Genomic DNA, 19882 nt, shown 5'->3' with positions numbered 1-19882 from the left:
ATGTCTACTTCTATATAACAAATAGTTCCTTGCTCAAGTTTTGCCTCTTCTCAAGAAAACATTGTTAAGTATGCATGGTGATCGATATTAACTAAACTTATTATGGTGGTCATTTTCCAATATATAGGCTTCCCTGGTGGCTCAGACAGTAAAGAATCCTCCTGCAACGTGTGAGATGAAGGTTTGATCTCTGGGTTGGGAAGATCCCCTGGAAAAGGGAATAGTTAGTCATTCCAGTATTCTTGCCTGGGGAATCATATGGAGAGAGTCTGGAGGCCTATAGCCCATGAGATTGCAAAGAGCAGGACATGTCTGAGCAACTAACACACTGTTCCCAATATATACAAATACCAGAGCACTATGTTGTACACCTGAAACTAATGTAATATTGATGTCATTTATACCCCAATTTTTTTTACAAAAAGTTGCACCTGGAAAGAAACTGGGTTTGATGATTCCTTAATAATGGCTACTATGCTGTTGTTTAGTTGCTCAGTCATGTCCAGCTCTTTGTGACACCACAGACTGTAGCCTGCCAGACTCCTCTGTCCATGGATTTCCCAGGCAAGGATACCAGAGTGGGTTGCCTTTTCCTTCTCCAAGGGATCTTCTCAACCCAGGGGCTGAACCTTCATCTCCTGCACTACATGCAGATTCTTCACCACTGAGCCACCAGGGAAGCTACTGTAACTCACACTAAATTTCCCCTTTTATCTTTTTATAAGAGTTTCCCGAGAGTTCTAATTCCCTGTGTCAATACTGGTAATTTTTATTTTTGTAAAAAATTTGGTTTAGGTTTTCAAATGTATTGGAAGCACTGTATTCAGTGTAACATTTAAAATTGGTAACTGTAAAGCTTCTCTTTATATGTATGCATATCTATTTTCAAACATAGGGCTGTTTGTCTTTTCATACTTTTTCACCAGTGTCAGCAATGTTTGTCTATATTATTGTCTGTCTTTACATTAGCTATTTTTTAATGTAGTAGAAAGGATACCAGTCTGAATACACAGCCTTTGCTACTCATTACACATATTACTTTCTGCACCAACACCCAGGATTAATTCATGTTCCACAGGAAGTAAATGATAGAAAATTCCTTAATTCATGACCCTCAATAGGTCAATTATATATCCTGTCTGATGTTGAGTATGGTCTGTAGAAACAGTTGCTTTTCAACATATAATACTAGTAAAGTGATAATGATGAATACAATTAACAACAGTCTGTATTATAGGACAGGCACAATTCTAAGCACTTTGTGTGTCTTTATTTGATCCTCACACAGAATTCTGAGGTAGGTATTATAATTATCCCCATTTTTATCATTTCTACCAAGAAATATATGTATAGAAACATAGGAAAATGCTCAGGAAGAATAAATACTAAACAAATAAAGACTATCCTTTAGGAAGCAATATGGGAACAAGGATAGTGTCAAAGGTCTTATTTGTAATGTTTTAATCTATTATAGGCAAAATATAGATGCATTATTTCAGCAATTAAAATAAGACATGATACAAAAATATGTCTAGGGAGAATGTGCACCAGGGCACTGTGTATTAATGGCAAAAACTGGAGGAAATGACAATGTCTATCAATAGGGACTTGATGATATGACATTATAGCAACACAAGCAAACAGCAAAAGGATAGTAAAGGATCTCCATTTACTGGGTGGTAAGTTATTCATGAATGTTTTATAAGAAAAGTCTAAGTTTTGTAAAGAGTAAAAAGAGTAAGCCATCTTCAAAAATAAAGAGGTCATTTCTCTTGGGTATTAAAAGTATCTTAAAAATAAAAGGTATTTTACCAACTATGCTGTAAACAGATGGACTTTACAGTCATGTAAATTTTAATGGATTAAAAGATTGAGAATATAACAACTATAGGAAAAATGGGGGGAATATGAAAATTACAGGATTACATTTCTGTATGTATTCTCTGATGTTTAAGATAAGGTTAGAAAGATGCACGAAGTGCTCTTGTCATTTTGAATATTTACTAGACTGAGAAGTAGATTTTATTAAAAGGCCTTCCAAAATGTATTCTACTCATAGGGTATTTCTCCTACATGATTTTTCTTGGGCTGAACAAGCTGTAGTCAACAAATAAGATGTTTCTATCTTATTCTATTTAGAGGGATTAATATTAAGATAAATTCTCTTTTGTTGAGTAGTTGATGTTAAATAGTTTTGAGCTGTAAACAGAAGCCTTCGCACACATTTTGTATATTCTGTGTTTATCACCAGTACAAATTTTGATGTTGAACCAGTTGTGAGTCATAATTAAAGGTCTTTGCACATTCCCTATATTCATAGGCCTTCTCACTAGTATGAATTCTATGATGACTAGTAAGTTGTGAACTCTGAGAATAGGCTTTCCCACATATCTTACATTCATAGGGCTTCTCACCAGTATGAATTCTCTGATGTCGAGTAAGGTCTGAGCCAGAACGAAAAGCCTTTTCACATTCCTTACATTCGTAGGGTTTCTCACCCGTGTGGATTCTCTGATGTTTAATAAGTTGCGAGCTTTGACTAAAGGCATTCCCACATATCTTACATTCATAGGGTTTCTCCCCTGTATGAATTCTCTGATGTTGAGTAAAGTTTGAGCCACTGCTGAAGGCCTTCCCACATTCTTTACATTCATAGGGCTTCTCACCAGTGTGAATTCTCTGATGTCGAGCGAAGTTGGAGCCACTGCTGAAGGCCTTCCCGCACTCCTTACATTCATAGGGTTTCTCACCAGTGTGAATTCTGTGATGTCGGGTAAGGTCTGAGCCACAAATAAAGGTTTTTCCACACTCCTTACATTCAAACGGTTTCTTACCAGAATGAATTTTCTGATGATGACTGAGTCTTGAGGGATGTCTAAAGGCCTTTCCACATTCCTTACACTCATAGGGTTTCTCAACAGTATGGATGATCTGATGTGTGGTAAGCTGTGAGTCATGTCTGAAGGTTTTCCTATATTCCTTAGTTGCACAGTATTTCTCTTTATTATTATTCATGATTTGCTGTAATGTAAAGGATGGATGTTGACTAAAAGTAGGCATGCCTTCATGGGTGAATATCAGTTGACTGAAATGTCCCTCCTGAGAGCCATGTTGTTTCTCAAACTGGCCATTACATTCCCATTCATCTCTGAAACTGGAGCACTGAAGGTCGTGTCTTGTAAGTCTGTCCATTAACTCCCACTGGGCTGACTCTATTTCATAAATTTCCTTCTTCAGAAATAATTTCTTGGTCTCACATCTTGACTCCAGGACTGAAAGAAAATATGAAAGCAATCACTCACATTTTCCTTGTTTGGAGAAATAAAAACTTCAATTAAAATGAAAGAAACTAAACTGAATTTTTTAAACCTGGATGAGAAAGAAAGAGTGAGGAGAGATGACATAGTAAGATAAAGGTAGGAAGTAAGTCTGGTTTCTAAATGTTGCTATATATCAGAATTATTTAGGGGAGGTTTCTAAATACACAGATGCCTTAAACTTCCTTGTTACAGGATGACTCTAATCATACATACACACACACAAAATCTCACAGCATACACAAACACGCATATAAGAACATCCCACAGCATGAACTATAAAGGAAAGGAAATGATCGTACCTATTTTTTTTGGTAAACAGTCATTTATTTGGATTCATAGTTTTACAAAGGGAATTCTCTCCCACTTTGTAGTAGACAAAAAATTCAGTCACATTTAGATTGTTATATAGGTCAGTCTTTTGCAGGGAGATGTTTAAGAATACAGTATATAAATTTAAAAGGCTATAAAGTTACCACAAAAATAACAAAACTGCCTCATCATTCTACTTCTCTATTCTTCCTGCCTCTGTACGCTTGGATCAGAGACTGTTGTCTTATAACTCAAAAAAGTGTCAAGAATAATGGCCAGCAGCTTAGGTTGAGTGAGTAAGATTACAGCCAGAGATTAAAAGAACACACATCCATGTTGCTGTTCAGTCGCTCAGTCGAGTTCAACTCTTGCGACCCCAGGGACTGTAGCCTGCCAGGTTCCTCTGAACATGGAGCTTCCTAGGCAAGAATACTGGAGTGGGATCATATCTACTTAATAGAGTTGTTGTCAGCATATATATATATATATATATATATATATATTTTTTTTTTTTTTTTTTTTTTTTTTTTGGCCACTGCATGGTATGTGGGATCTTAAATTCCCGCCCAAGGATGGAACTCTAGGCTTAATCACTGGACCACCAGGGAAGTCCTGTTGTCAGGATTAAATGAACATGTCTAAGGAAAAATGTCCAGGGGCTGGCAAACTATGGACTTCAGCCCTGCAATAATTTTCTAACTGGAACAGAGTCACACTTATTTATGTATTATCTATGACTGTTTATGAGTTCTGGTTGCAACAGAGACCATATTGACTGCAAATCTAAAATATTTACTATCTAGCCCTTTAAGAAGAAGTTTGCCAGACCCTGCTTAGTTCTGTGTTGTCCACTGCAGTAGCCACTAGCACATGTCTATTTAAATTTAATATAATTAAAATTAAAAATTCTAATTCAGTTCCTCCGTGGCACTACCCACATATGAAGTGTTCAACAGCCAAATGTGTCTAGTGTCTACCATACTGGAAATCAGAAACATAAGACACTTCTACCATCACTGAAAAATTCTAGATTAAGTAACTAGAGCCTTAGTTTCTCTTTAATCAATGATAGGGAAATAGAAGGTACCAATCCAGACAGGAGAATACCTTAAGAAAAGTCAAGTACTGAATGAACCTAGCATGAGTTCATTATACTATATGAGTATATATGAGTTCATATATACTATAGGGAAGATATTTTTGTAGCTGGACATGGTATATGTTGGGGGTCTGATGACAATACTATGCCTTGGAATTCTGTGATTCTGAACTGTGGGAGAAAAAGGAGAGGACTTAACAAGTGTACAAGCACTTAGTAGTGATGACTGACGGACAGGAAGGGTATCTGTAGGTTCAAAGATAAGGGAAAAGAACATAATGGGAGGCAGTGTATTGCTATTGAAAGAACAGAGGTATAAGATGAATTCTGAACTCAGACTCAGTTAATTACCCGCTTTGTTTTCTTGGACACATTAGTTCATCTTTCTGAGCCCCCAATAGTCTGTCTATATGATAGAAATAACTAACTCTTATGATCATTTTGAGGACTAGGAATACTATATGAAAAAATATTTGGTGTAAAATACATATTTAGCATTTGGGAGGTAATATTATGGAAGGATTTTCATACAAAAATGGAGATGTTGGCAAGTGAAATGTTTTGAAGACCACACTATTGATCCAGAGAGAAAATTTCAAGTAAAAAAAGTGAAGATCATTCTAGCACCATCTTCTTCCTCTCATGTAATTATTTAGCAAATACTGTCTAATTTTGCCCCATGTATATCCTAAACTCTTCCCTTTATATACAATATAACATGTAATATGAAATAGCTCTTTCTTGGACTACTAGAATACCCTCTTACCTACTTCCCCCAACTTGAGCTTTGTAATCCTGATTTTGTAATCTTGAATCCATGTCACTAGAATTGCATTATCCTGCCACTGTTCTGCTTAAAATTCTTTGATGGTTACATTGCTCTCACAATAAAAGCCAAACTCCTGAATATGGTTTACAAAGCTTTGAATGATCTGGCTCCTGCCTGCCTTTCAACCAAATCTCACTCACCCTATTCCATTTTGGTTTCTAAGCTTCATTCACACTGGCCCTATTTAGTAGTTCTTCAAGTGCCCCTAGCTATTAGTCTCTATTTAGACCTTTCTAGGTCTTTTTTCTTATGTTTGGAGGTATTTTCTTTTACTCTTGATAATTATTGTTATCAACTTGGCCTTGATAACTATTATTCATTTTTCAAATCTCTACTTAAAGGTCATACTTTCCAAATCTCTACTTAAAGGCCTCCTATGATCCTCTGATCAAATTACGTTGTTGTTTAGTTGCTAAGTTGTGTCTGACTCTATGCGACCCTGTAGACTATTTGTAGCCCACCAGGCTCTTCTATCCATAGGATTCTCCAGGAAAGAATACTGGAGTGGGTTGGCATTTCCTTTTCCAGGGGATCTTCCCGACCCAGGGATCAAACCTGCATCTCTTGCATTGGCAAGTGAGCCACCAGGGAAGCCCAAATAGGCCTTGAGTCACTAGCTATTTCAGGAGAATATTGAACATCAGAGCTTAAAATAAACAGAAAATAAGAACTCAGGAGAGACAACAAAGGGGAAAAAAAATGCCAAAATTCAGAAAACCTATGCTTCTAAAAATAATATTATATGACAGTCCCATAAGAGAGTGATGCTAGGAAAAGAAATACTGAAAGAAGAATTTCTTTCTTTGTATTTTATAAAAATACAAAGATGAGAACTTAATAAAACCTCACAGAAAGTATAACATAAAAAGAGAGATGGAAACTGGGGGTGGGGGGAAAGAGCAGATACAAACTACTATATATAAAGGAGATAAACAGCAAGGTATAGCCTAGGGGACTATATTCAATATCCTGTAGTAAAGCATAATGACAAGAATATGAAAAAGAATATGTGTATATATATGAATAACTGACTCACTTCACTGTTTACCAGAAACTAACATAACATTGTGAATCAACTGTACTTCAATTAAAAAAAAAAATTATAGGGGTAGCACAAGAAATTTAAGATCTGAATTATGAGTGTTCAATCATTCAAAAAATTTAATGAGTTCGTATTATGTGTCAGACATGATGGCAAGCACTGGACCTAAAAAGTGATCTATCAAATAGAGGAAAAGAGAAAACAATACGGAACAAAGCTTCAACAAAATAATAGTAGAAAATTACACAGAGTTTTAGTTCCAGAATGAGTGAGTGTCTAGCCAAACGAAAAAAAAAAATCAGTATGATACCTCAACATGAAATATTAGAACATCACAAATAAATAATAAATGTAAAAAGCTTCCAAAGAGTTTAAATACACCACTTAAAAGAATTAAGAACCTGAATTGGTTTTGGACTTCTCAATAACACTAGATACTAGAAGATTTTAGAAATCCTTGGAGCAATGCCTTCAAAAAGTTGAAGTCACTTGTTCAACCTAAATTGATATTTCTAGTCAAATTATCAATCAAATTATGAGGGTGAAATGAAAACATTTTTATTCTTGCAGGGATTCAGAAAATATACTTTCTATTTACTTCTTTTGCATTCTTTCCTTGGTTGCTTTTTGCTTCAGAATAGTAAGAAAACAGGGCTTCTCTGGTGGACTAGTGGTTAAGAAACTGCCTTGCAATGCAAGGGACACAGGTTAGATCCCTGGTTTGGGAAGATCCCACATGTCCCAGAGCAACTAAGCCAGTGCACTGCAACTACTGAGCCCACGTGCTGCAATTACTGAAGCCTGTCCACTAGCACCTGCGCTCTACAACGAGAAGCCACTGCAATGAGAAGTCCCTGCACCGCAACGAAGAGTAGCCCCACTCTTAGCAACCAGAAAAAGCCTGTGCACAGGAACAAAGAACTACTACAGTCAAAAAATAAAATAAATCTTAAAAAAAGAATAGTAAAAAACAAATCAAGAAAAAGGAAGGCAGGAGATCCAACAGACTAGGTATAGACAAGAATCCAAGGTATGCAAATACAGAAGAGAATCAAAATGAATTCAAAGGGGAGGAGTTAAGGGAATCAATGGGATGATCCTAAGGAATCCACTGGATGACAATAAAGGGAAACTCTAAAATAACAGCTGTGTTACACCACACCTGGGGAAGAAGAACAGAGGATTAGAGGAGGGATGTCTCAGTTAAAAAACAAACCATAGCTACCTGATGTGTCTGAAAAGAGATTACTGACAGATAAACAGAAAACTAACCAGTTCTCACTTAAGAGTTTAACTTCATGGAAAAGAAAAGTTGTACAAGGAGTGAAATGTGACTACAGAGCTTGTCAACAAAAAATTTACATAGTTACTAAGCAAACTGAATAATTAAATTGTGATATACTATGTATGGAGAATAAGGGAAGAGGGTTTAAAGTAAGACAAATCTTCAAATTCCCCAGTGAAAAGTCAATCATTACTAAAACTAGAATGAACTCTTGAAAAAAAGATTTTCAGAAGAGAAAGAATAGAAATGGTAACTGAAAGAAAAAAAAGAAAAGATGATAGGGTCATGGGGTAAGAAAATTATATAGAAAATAAAATAAATGTAAGATATGAGTTCTAGAAGGAGAATATGGTGATGATGCAAAAACAACAGTTAAGACAGATTGCCAGAGTTGAAGAAAACTTAGTAATCAGATGGTTCCTTTCTATGCTGAGCAGGATATAGGAGGAAAGAGTTTTAACTAGATGTATCTTGGTAGAATTTCTGAGGTTCAAAGAAAAAGAAAACTCCATATAAGTAATAACCCAATGGATCAGGTTGTATCCTACTCACGTGTTTGTGTTTGGTATTGCCCCAACAGTTCTCTAAAGTTTTAAATGAGTTACCCGTGTTGATGTTATCAGATTAAATACAGAAATCTGGATTTCTGGCTTTCCTTGAAGGACCAGATTATCAGGCAGCATTACGTCTGTGTTCTCATATGACAGCTGTCTCCTAGACTTAATAAGTGCTCACTCCTTTGAGACAAGGTACGGACTCTCTCTCATTATCTCCAAGTCCCACATGGATGCTAGGCCAGAGTTTCAGTTTCCCTGTACACCTGCAACATTCCTTTTCTTAATTTTTCTTTCATTCCTGAAAGGTTTTTGCTGGCTATGGAATTCTGGGTTGACAGTTCTTTACCAACAAAATACTGTTGCACTTTTGCCGATGTCCATGGTTTATGAAGAGAAATCCAGTTGTTCCACTCATTGTTTCCCTAAAAGTAATGCATTATTTTTATGGTTCTTTCATTTTCTATGGTCCTTTTGGGACTTCAATGATATAAATATGAAAACTCTGTTGTTATCCCACATGTCCCTGAGTCATTCTTTTTCCTTTTTTTCTGGCAGCACTGTGCTGCTTGTGGAATGGTAGTTCCCTAACCAGGGATTGAACCTCGGCCCTCAGCAGTGAGAGCACCTAATCCCAACCAACTACTGGATTGCCAAACAATTCCCCTTGAGTCATTCTTTATTTGATCTTTTTTTCTGTTATTCATATTGCATAACTTCTTTTGGTCTTTCTTCAAGTTCACTAATTTTTCTCTGTTATCTCCATTCTCCTGGTGAGTCTATCCCGTAAGTTTCAAAATTTTAGGCCACTGTATTTTTCAGTTGTAAAATTTTCATTTTATCTATTTTTATTTTATTATTTATTTATTTATTCATTTTATTTTTCATTATACTTATTTTTGGCTGTGCTGGCTCTTTGTTGTTGCTCATGAGCTTTCTCTAGTTGCGGAGTGAGGGCTTCTCATTGCGGTGGCTTCTCTCCTTGCAGCACACAGGCTCATGGTCTCCAGAGTGCAGGCTTATCAGTTGTGGCACATGGGCTCAGCTGTCCCAAGGCATGTGGGATCTTCCTGGACCATGGCTCTAACTGGTGTCGCTTACACTACAAGGCAGATTCTTTTTTTTTTTTTTGCAAGGCAGATTCTTAACCTCCACCACCAGAGAAGCCCTACATTTCCTTAAATGTATCTTTTTTTTTTCTTTTTTTGCTATTGAGTTAGGATTCTATATATATATTTTAGATATTAACTCCTTGTTAGATACATGATTTGCAAATGTTTTCTCTCATTCAGTAGGCTGCCTTTTCATTTTGCTTATTGCTTCCTTTTCTATACAGATTTTTAGTTTGATGTCATCCTATTTATTTTTGCTTTTGTTGTCTTGGCTTTGGTGTCGTATCCAAAAACTACAAAACTGATGTCAAGGAGCTTTCCCTCTGTTTTCTAGAAGTTTTATGGCTTCAGGTCTCATATTCAAGTCTTTAATCCATATTAAGTTATTTCTGAGTAAGGTGTAACACAGTAGTCCAGTTTTTTCAACAGTACTTATTAAAGACAGTCCTTTGCCCGTTGTATATTTGTAAAGCAGTTATCCTCCAAATAAAAAAAAGTTAAAAAAAAAAATAAACCTGACTATAAGCTCTGAAAAAAAATACCATTCGCTGTAACTCTTCCCCTAAAATGTTCAAAGTGAAGTGACAATTAATAGAACTAAAAAAAAAAAGAGTAAGCCAAGACCCAGCAATTATATTCTTAGGCATACTTCCTTTATATTCTTAGGCATACTTCCTAGCCAATATCTTACATATGCAAATTTAGGTATGTACATATTATTATCTTAGAATTTTATGTTAATTATGTGATACATATATCCTGTTGTACATGTACTATATAAATAACTATACTATTTTTTTTAAATAAAAAACTTAGTGGATAAGTTGAAGAGTCAAAAGGTCATAACTGAAGTATATATTGATGAATCAATACAAATTGATACAAATAATTTTGTGTTTTTTTTGCTCTCATCTTTGCATTTTTTTACATTTTGATTTTATTGGAGTATAGTTGATTTACAATGTTGTGTTAATTTCAGGTGTACAACAAAGTGACTCAGCAAAATGTATACACAGATGTATGTATACATCTATTCATTCTTTTTTAGATTCTTTTCTTATATAGGTTGTCACATAATACTGAGTAGAATTCCCTGCATTATACAGTAGGTCCTTGTTGGTTATCTAGCTTATGTAGAGTAGTATCAAAGTAAGGAATTCTATGTAAAGGCAGCACAAATAGAAAAAGAGATGAAGAATTTAAAACATCAGAGGTGATCCAGATGTTTTATTGTCTGTTTAATAGGAGCTCAAGAGAAAAAAGAGGAAATGGTAGCAAGGAAATGTTTAAAGAGATGACTGCCAAGGATTTCCTCTCACCAGAAAAAGATATAAATTCTTGGATTTAAAAATACAACCAGAAACAAAATATGGAGAAATAAAGGTAACCACACCTGAATGTATTACAGTAAAAATTTAGCCCCTTAGAGGAAAAGTTTATAAAGGAAAAACAATCAGACATCAAGAAGAAAACATAAAAGAGTATCTTCACAATAATAAAAATTTTCTTAAATGGAACAAAAAGTACAGATAGTGTGATTCTGTTTATATATTATAAATCAGATTCAGAAATAGGCCAAGGAAGAATTTCCTACATAAGACCAAGTAAGTGTGAAGCCCAAAACAGAAGACTGATAAATCTGACCAAAATTAAGAACTTTTGTTCACAAAAAGAAACCATAAAGAGCACTAAAAGATAACTCAGAGTGGAAGAAGACATTAACAATTTTTAGAACATGGAATATACTCAATAAGCAAAATATATAAAGAACTCTTACACATCATTAAAAACACAGGCAATCCAACAGAAAAACAGGTAAGAAAGACTTGAACAGGCAATTAGCTAAAGAAGAATTTCAAAAAACCAATGATATGAAAATGTCTTCAAGCTCATCAGTAAAAAGGGAAATGCAAACTAAAACCACACTGAAGTATCACTATATATGTTCAGCAATTGATAAAAATCAAAGTTTGATAATACATTAGGAAGCATAGGCAACAATGGGAGCTCCCATATACTGCTGGTGGATTGTAATCTAGTATAGGCATTAAAGAAAAGTGGAGAACTTCTCTGGTGGCACAGTGGATAGAAATCCACCTGCCAATGCAGGGGACATGGGTTTAATCCCTGGTCAGGGAAGATTCCACATGCTGCAGAAAAGCTAAGCCCATGTGTCACAACTACTGAGCCTGCGCTCCAAGGGCCCAGGAGCTGCAGCTACTTAAGCCCATGCTTTCTAGAAGCCACTGCAATGAGAAGCCCACATAACACAATGAAAAGTAGCCCTTGCTCACCACAACTGGAGAAAGCCTGCACAAAGCAATGAAGACCCAGCACAGGCAAAACTAAGTAACAGTATTAAAACAAAACAAAACCTGAGAACTTAAAAAAAAGTTGAAAACTGGACAAGTAAAGATATGATGCCATGTGATCCATTCATTTCTCTCCTACTCAAATCACATGGAAAATGTTCATAGTAGCAATTTTTAACTGTCAAAAAGTGGAAACAACCTAACTCCCTATGAAAAGTAGAACTGAAAAATAAACTGTAGTATATTGGTATAATTGAATAAATCAACTCTGACTATAAGAAATAATATGTATGTATGAATCTTAACAGCAAAATGATTAATAAAAAGCAACATAAAAGTATATATAGTACGATTCTATGTATATAAAATTCAAACTCAAAACTGAACTATATTGTTGTGGTGGCTCTCTTACTTGGTAAAAGCAAAAAGGGACACAAAGATACTGTGGACATAGAGAGATGTGCTGACAGTGTTGTAAGTTCTTGAAATCTGAGTGATGTTTCCATGTGAATTCATTTTATAACTGTTTGAATGTCTACCTATGGTTTGTTACCTTTCTGTATTTAAGATAATTCTCAATAAAAAGAATTAAAATATATTAAACTGTCTGCTGGGCATATCTATCTCTGAAGGTACAAGTGTATAGTTGGAGCAAAGAAATAGAAAGAGGCCCTGAAATACAAAGTATTAACATAAACCAGAACTTCCAACGAACAGGCAGATAAAACAACGATGACATAAGCAGCTGTTGAATAAATGGTGCTAAAATAAGCCATTAGGGGCAGGGGAGAGGGGATTGAGTTGGACTCTCAATTTATAGTTTATTGTAAAAGAACTTTAAAATGGATTTAGATGTTATTAAAAACAGCAGAGGGGACTCTGCCCATCCAGGCTGGCGGCGGGCCGAGAGGTGAGGACGCCATGAATGGGGCAGGGTCGGGCCCTTGCCGGCGGGCGCGTGTCGCGCCTCGTCTCCTTCAGCGCAACCCACCGCCTACACAGCAAATCTCTTAGTAATGAAGAAAACTTGAAATTATTTGGGAAGTGCAACAACCCAAATGGCCATGGGCACAATTATAAAGGTGGCGATTATGAAGCCCCTTGATCATAAGGATCTGGATCTAGATGTGTCGTATTTTGCAGACATTGTAAGCACAACAGAAAATGTAGCCGTATGTATCTGGGAAAACCTCCAGAAATTTCTTCCCGTGGGAGTTCTTTATAAAGTAAAAGTATATGAAACCGACAATAATATTGTAGTCTATAAAGGAGAATAACTCTTAGAGATTAATTTCCATCCATATTTGAAGATCTTTATCCCCTTGAACAATTAAGAAGTCATCACCTAACTGTTGCACTTCCACATTGTGTTCTGGAATCATTGAGAGTCCTGTTCTAGACTCAAATCTAATTTAAAACCAAGTTTGTAATGTATTCTGAGTATAAACAGTCTTTCATCTTTAGATTAAAATCACTTCAGCCAAAAAAAAAAAAAACACAAACAAACAGCAGAGAGGCTTCCCTGGTGGCTCAGTGGTAAAGAATGTCTGCCAAAGCAGGAGACACAGGTCTGATCCCTGATCCTAGAAGAGCCCACAATGCTGCAGAGCAACAAAGCCTGTGTGCCACAACCACTGAAACCTGCAAGCCCTGGAGCCTGTGCTCTACAACAAGAAAAGCCACTGCAATGAGAAGCCTGAGCACCGCAACCAGTGGGTAGCCCCCGCTAGCCACAACTAGAGAAAAGCCCGAACAGCAATGAAGACCCAGCATAGCCAAAAATAAATAAATAAATAAAATTATTTAAAAATATAGCAAAATAATTTTTTTAAAAGAACAATATATCTATGAAATTTGTAGAGGTCAGTTAATTTTCTAAAATCAGAAACTGTAATAACCACAAAAGAGATGACTGCAAACACATTAGAGCATACACTTAAAGATGCCAATCCAGGGATTTCCCTGATGGTCCAGGGGTTAAACATCCGCCTTGCAGTACATGGGAAGCCAGGTTTGATCCCTGGTTGGGGAGCTAAGATCCCACATGCCACAGAGCAACTAAGCCCACATGCCAGAACTACTGAGCTGGTGTGCCATAATGGAAGATTCCACAGGATGCAACAAGATTCTGAGTGCAGCAATTAAGACTGGATGCAGCCAAATAAACATTTTTTTAAAAGATGCCAATCCAAATTAAAATTTATGAAGTACAAAACACCCCATGGAAATGGGTATATGATGTTTTTATTTCATAAAGTCCATAAAAATTGACTGAGGAGAATTACAGCAGTAATAGATAAAAAGTGTAAAATATAGTAGTGAACATGTTAGAGACAGTAGCACCATGAAGGTGAAAATGTCCCCTCTCACTAGTACTCAGTAGAATGACACTGAAACAATCCAATGTACCAAGAAATCAGTGTAAAAGTTATTGGGGATGACAAAGCAGTCAAGTTATGTAAGGGAGAAAACGTCCATGTTTTTTAGAATTACATATTGAGGTTATGTAAGGGTGAAGTGACAAGAGATCTTGCATTTGAAAGTACCTGAATAACAACTGGGGTAGAAGAAGCATCCGCCTCCTGGCTGCTCCCCACACACAGCCAATGCATACCTGCCTGAGGCCCTTCAATGTTTGGCTTCCTCTGGAATGTTCTTCCTAGTAATCACATACACTGATTTACAGCTATACTTCTTCAGGTCTCTGTCTCAATGTCACCTTATTGGAAAGTTTCTTGTACCCTCTCACATAAAATAGCATCTCCACTTCTCCACTTACTCTTTTCAGCACTTACCATTATATATTCATTTATTTGTGTGTCTCTCCCTGCAGCTGAGAGTAAACTCTGGGAATAGACATTCTGCATATTCTACTCACTGCTCTAATTTCAAGTGTTGAGAGTAGTGCTGGGCATGCAATAGGTATTCAATATACATATACTGATCTATCAACAGATAAATGGATAAAGATATGATACATACATATAATGGAATATTACTCAGCCATTAAAGAGAACAAAATAATGCTATTTGTAGTATCATGGCTGGACCTGAGGATTATCATACCAAGTGAAGTAAGTCAGACAGAGAAAGACAAAATTTCCTATAATATTGCTTATATGTGGAATCTAAAAAAAAAAAAATGATACAAATGAACTTATATACAAAACATAAACAGACTCACAGGCTTAGAGAATGACTTATGATTACCAGGGGGGAAGGATAGGAAGGGGTGATGGACTGGGAGTTTGGAATTGACATGTATACCCTGCTATATTTAAAACAGATAACCAACAAGGACCTACTAGACAGCACAGGGAACTCTGCTCAATATTCTGTAATAACCTAAATGGAAAAAGAATTTGAAAAAGATAGATACACATATATGTATAATGGAATCACTTTGCTGTACACGTGAAACTAACACAACATTGTTAATCAACTATGCTTCAATGTAAAATAGAAATTTCTTAAAAATCACACAAAATATATACTGAATGAAGGAATATGCTGTCTTGTTTTTTTTTTTTTCTTTCTTTTTTTATCTTTGTTAGCCCTAAGATCTCAATGGAAGCACAGATTCTTTTTTCAAGCACTCTAAACTCAATGACATGTATGCTCAAATCTCCCTCTTATGACAGCTATGTGGATCAACTCCTCTTCTACCTCTTTAGCCCCTCCTTTCTGCTGAGCTCCCTATTTTAACCTCTTTCATGCTTCTACATTTTACGAGTTATAAACAGTAAGCTATAAACTCTGAAACTGCTTATTCTTTTTTTTTTTTCCTGGCTGTGCCAGTGGCTTGAGGGATCTTAGTTCCCTGACTAAGGATTGAACCTGTGCCCCCTACAGTGGAAGTGCAGAGTCCTAACCACTGGATTGCCAGGGAATTCCCACTTACTTGTTTTTTAATCTTTCTGTACCTAGCAGAGTACTTCACACACATTAGAAAATCAGCAAATGTTCATTAAAAGTACGAATGAACCAATGAGTATATCTACTATATCTTATAAGCTCTAGAGGAAGTGAGTCTTTGGTAATGTAGAAAAAAATAGTATTTGAGGAGACAGTGATGCTCTTTGAAGACTAAGTACAAAAGAGGATGAGAAGCTGATAAGGAAGTAGATTCAAATTATGCATAGAAAGACGTATTATTAGAGAAGGTGGAGGAGGGCATCGGCTCATTAGAATTGGGACAGAAGCATAAGAGACGAGCAGGCAGAGTGTGTTAAGTAAGGGGAAAAGGTAAGGTCATTTGAAAGATCATGCTGAAAAGGCTTACTTTTTGCACAACAGGCCTAAAGTTTTTAAGGGAAGCTTCCCAGACTGCATTTCAAAGGTGCAATCTCTCCATTGACTGATTGGGTCATCACCTGCCATACCTCACTTACCTGGCCACTGGTCTCTTGTTAGTTCTCTGTCAACCAACCAGGGCTCCTTCCCTTGCTCCAAGAAGGAGATCACATCTGGTTTAGAAATAGAATGTCCTGCTTACAAAAGAAGTAAGGAGAGGTTTATGTTGAGAATGTCCCAGAATTCAAATCCAGTCCTTTCATTATTAAGAAAGAGTCAAAGGAAGATACATCAGATTTATGAAACATAATAGAGCACTTGAAACTTTCCTCACAACTCAGTGCAGCTTCCTCTTTCTAGCTCTACAAGATTAAAAATATTCCTCTGGGAACAGGATGTAGATAGAAACGCAAATGGTTACTTGAAAAGTAGGTGAGTATAACACCAGAGGAAGTAGACCTTCTCAGGGCAGAATCTAAATTATTATGGATGTCCTTACCCATTGAAACCAGGTTGCTGTAATTCTCCAACATCACATCTCTGTATAAATCTCTCTGATCATCATTCAGGAATTCCCACTCCTCCTGAGAGAAGTCTATGGACACATCACTGAACATCACTGACTCCTGGAACAACAACCATGTTAAATTTTTAAAAATTAGGTTTGATTAATAAAAACATGTGTTTTTGTGAAGGAAAGAGAGAAGAAAAAAAATAAAAGAAGAATTGAAAATAGCAAGCACACAGAGTGGAACTGAATGGGATGCCTCTGGAGGACTGTAAACCAATAAACAGGACTGAATCACTATGCTTCCAAGTCATTCTGTTTCCTCCAGGCAAAACTACTTGTGGATAGTTGGGCACTTCTGTTATCCAGCTAAGTCTGGGGAGGTATAAAATCCAGCCAAGATGAGTTTCCCAATTCAATGAGGTAGTATATACAAACACTTTGCAAATGCTATGTTATGAATACATGTGAGTTTCTTTTCTAAAACAGCTAAGAGTATAATTTCAGAATAAGGGAAAAGAGAAGACATTAAAAGCATCCAGAGGAGAGCAGGCTGGATACAAGCCATCAAGAATCACAGAGGCAATGGGGTTCTTAAGAAAACCACTAAAAATAAGAAATGGTAAGAACAATTCTTCAACATGCTGATGAAGAAATTCTGGGGACTTCCCTGGCAGTCCAATGGTTAAGACTCCATGCTCCCAACGCCCCCCAGAACCAGGAAGCACAAGTTCTATCCTCGGTTGGGGCACTAAATCTCACAGGCTGCCATGGCACGCCCCTCCACCCAAAAGAAAAGAAATTCTGACCTAGAATTCTATAACCAAATTGTCATTCTGTCATAACAACTGAAAAAAGAAACTCCCAGACATGAAAAGACTCAAGCACAATTTCTCAGGAAACTATCAGAGGTTGTGCTCCACCAAAATCAGAGAGTAAACCAGAGAAGAGGAAGACATGAGATTCAATAAATATGTAAATTAGCACAGGAAAAGAGAAGGAAAATCCCAGGGAAAAAAGGGAAAGTCTGAGAAACAGGCCTAGAGAGCAACTAGACAAAATGGGAGCAGGGTGAAAAAGGGAACAGGGATGGAAGTTTCCATGTTCAAAGGAATTGATGTATTTGATCAGACAGAAAACATACTGACTTGCATGTGGCAGTGATTTGGAGATTTTGGATATAAATACATGGACAAGTAAGCAAATGAGGTGAAAAAGCAATTAACCCCAGGAAAAATGAAAGGCTGTAACAGAATAAAGCCATGATCTGGCTCAGCAGTGAGGGATACTTGCAGTTGTGACAATGTGTACACTATCGATTTAACCAAAAATCATGATATAGTAACAGGATCAGAGGAAGTGAAGGGTGCAATATATGAGTATAATGTCCTTTCCATTCTGCAGTAAGTCAAAAGATAACGAGTAAAACCGATAATCAATATTCAAGAATTGAAGGCAGCTTTGGGAATGGAACTGGTAGTGGGGCCAGAATGAAATAGCCCTACTTTATTCGTGAACATGTACAAAATAGCTTTAAAAAATATTTTATCTTAGAAAATTAAATTTGCATATAATTCAAGACTGATCCATTCCAATGTCACACTATTATAAACTATATAATAAGAGTTATTTCTTGTTAAACAAATTCTTTTTATAAGCATTTTTTTTTTCACTGAATGTTTTGTAATATGGAAATAAATGACTTCTCCTTTGCTTTCGGACATTGAGGCTGAAGGTGATCTTTAAAGACCTTCCCAACGTTAGTCCAATTTTACCTAAAACTGCCCATTGCTCGATGTAAATACCCATTGTTCCTAAGCTACAGGAAATTGACAGAGCATGATCCAGCTTCACACAATGGCATTACTGAAGTCTATTTTATCATGGATGGTCTCACGGGGTGTCTGAGTTTTACGTAAGACTTTTATAACCACCAGTCATACCCCCAAACCTGAAGGGCTCATACATTAAGAGACCTTTCTGTGTATTAAGAATGACATCAAACAAAACCATCCCATAAATTTTCTTCCTGGAAAATCTAGGTCTGTGGAAATGATCAGGGCTTTTTCCTATGAGGTGCCTAATTATCCTACCCACCTCCATCCCATCAATCACTGTCAAAGAAAATCAGATTCATTAACTAATGGAAAACACATTTGTGTTCTGCCAAGATTTCTGACACAAATCTGACAGAAGACAGTGAAAGACTTATTAAATGAAATTGTAAATGTTATTTAAAAGAAGGAACTGTGGAGGGTACTGGGTTGTTTTGAGAGGAAATAAGGGTCAGGTTCCTGAAGGGGGACCATGTTCAGACCATGTTAACCAGTGCAAAAAATTTTTTTCCAAACCTAGTCTTAGTCAGATTGTTTTTATATTATACAATTCACAGTATGTGGGAACAAATCAGGATTTATGGTGAAATCCGTAAGCAATTTTCTAATGGATTTTAATTTGATTAAGACTTCTTTAGAGAAACTTGGTATCTAACCCTTTAGCCCTTGAACAGTTACCTGTATCTAAGAGTATAAAAGATCTTTAACCAGATATTCTTTCCTTTTTTTAAATGATTATCTAACCACTTATATTTTTCTATAAATATCTCTACCAAGAGAGCAATTTTTGAATTGGCTTATTAGAGACCTTTTCTTTAGAGCAAAAGTAAGAGAACTTTGACACTGTGTATAACTGAACTGTCTGAAGGCTGCTGTTGTTTTAAAACACCAAAAAGCATCATGATAAGGAAGGCAAATATTTACATGTACTAGGGGTAAAAATGACTCTATCTGAGCAGAAAGAAACGGCATCTCACCTGAGCCATGGCTTTGATATTTGCAGAAAAGGACCAGTTCTTCTCTGGGCTCCTTTTTTGGAAAGAAGCAGAGCTGGAGAAGACAGAAAGAAGTTATACAAGATGCCACTTGCCTCACAGCTCCCAGTATGATCATTTCCCCTCTGCTTACTTCACACAAACACTGGAGGGATTTGTGAAAAGAATGGGCAAATCTCTAATTACCCCTACTCCAGAAACCTCAGGCCTTGACTACAACAGGACAGATTTGGACCACTTGATATAGCTTAGAGAATATAGCTTGTATATATACTCAAGCAGATTCTTTACCAGGTGAGCCACCAGGGAAGCCCTGTATGTGTATTCATATACACAAAGATATACTTTTTAAAAATTACAAATTGCAGCATATTGTATACACTGTTATG

The 19882-nt window shown here is 36.4% G+C and overlaps 1 protein-coding gene and 1 pseudogene across 1 annotated transcript in view; one reads left to right on the top strand and one right to left on the bottom strand.

Moving 5' to 3' along the window:
* Positions 1-1248: 1248 nt before the first annotated feature.
* Positions 1249-19882, bottom strand: part of ZNF529 (zinc finger protein 529) — an 87039-nt gene continuing 68405 nt past the window's right edge. The window contains 1 exon segment of the mRNA XM_045163251.1: positions 1249-2979. Within this exon segment, the coding sequence (XP_045019186.1) occupies positions 2245-2979 (735 nt within the window). The 3' untranslated portion in view covers positions 1249-2244.
* LOC102394196 lies at positions 12784-13450 on the top strand (annotated as a pseudogene).

The sequence above is a fragment of the Bubalus bubalis genome, chromosome 18, assembly GCF_019923935.1.
Source record: "Bubalus bubalis isolate 160015118507 breed Murrah chromosome 18, NDDB_SH_1, whole genome shotgun sequence".
Taxonomy (NCBI): domain Eukaryota; kingdom Metazoa; phylum Chordata; class Mammalia; order Artiodactyla; family Bovidae; genus Bubalus; species Bubalus bubalis.
The sequence above is the reverse complement of the archived record's forward strand: the minus strand, read 5'-3'. Positions and strand labels throughout refer to the sequence as shown.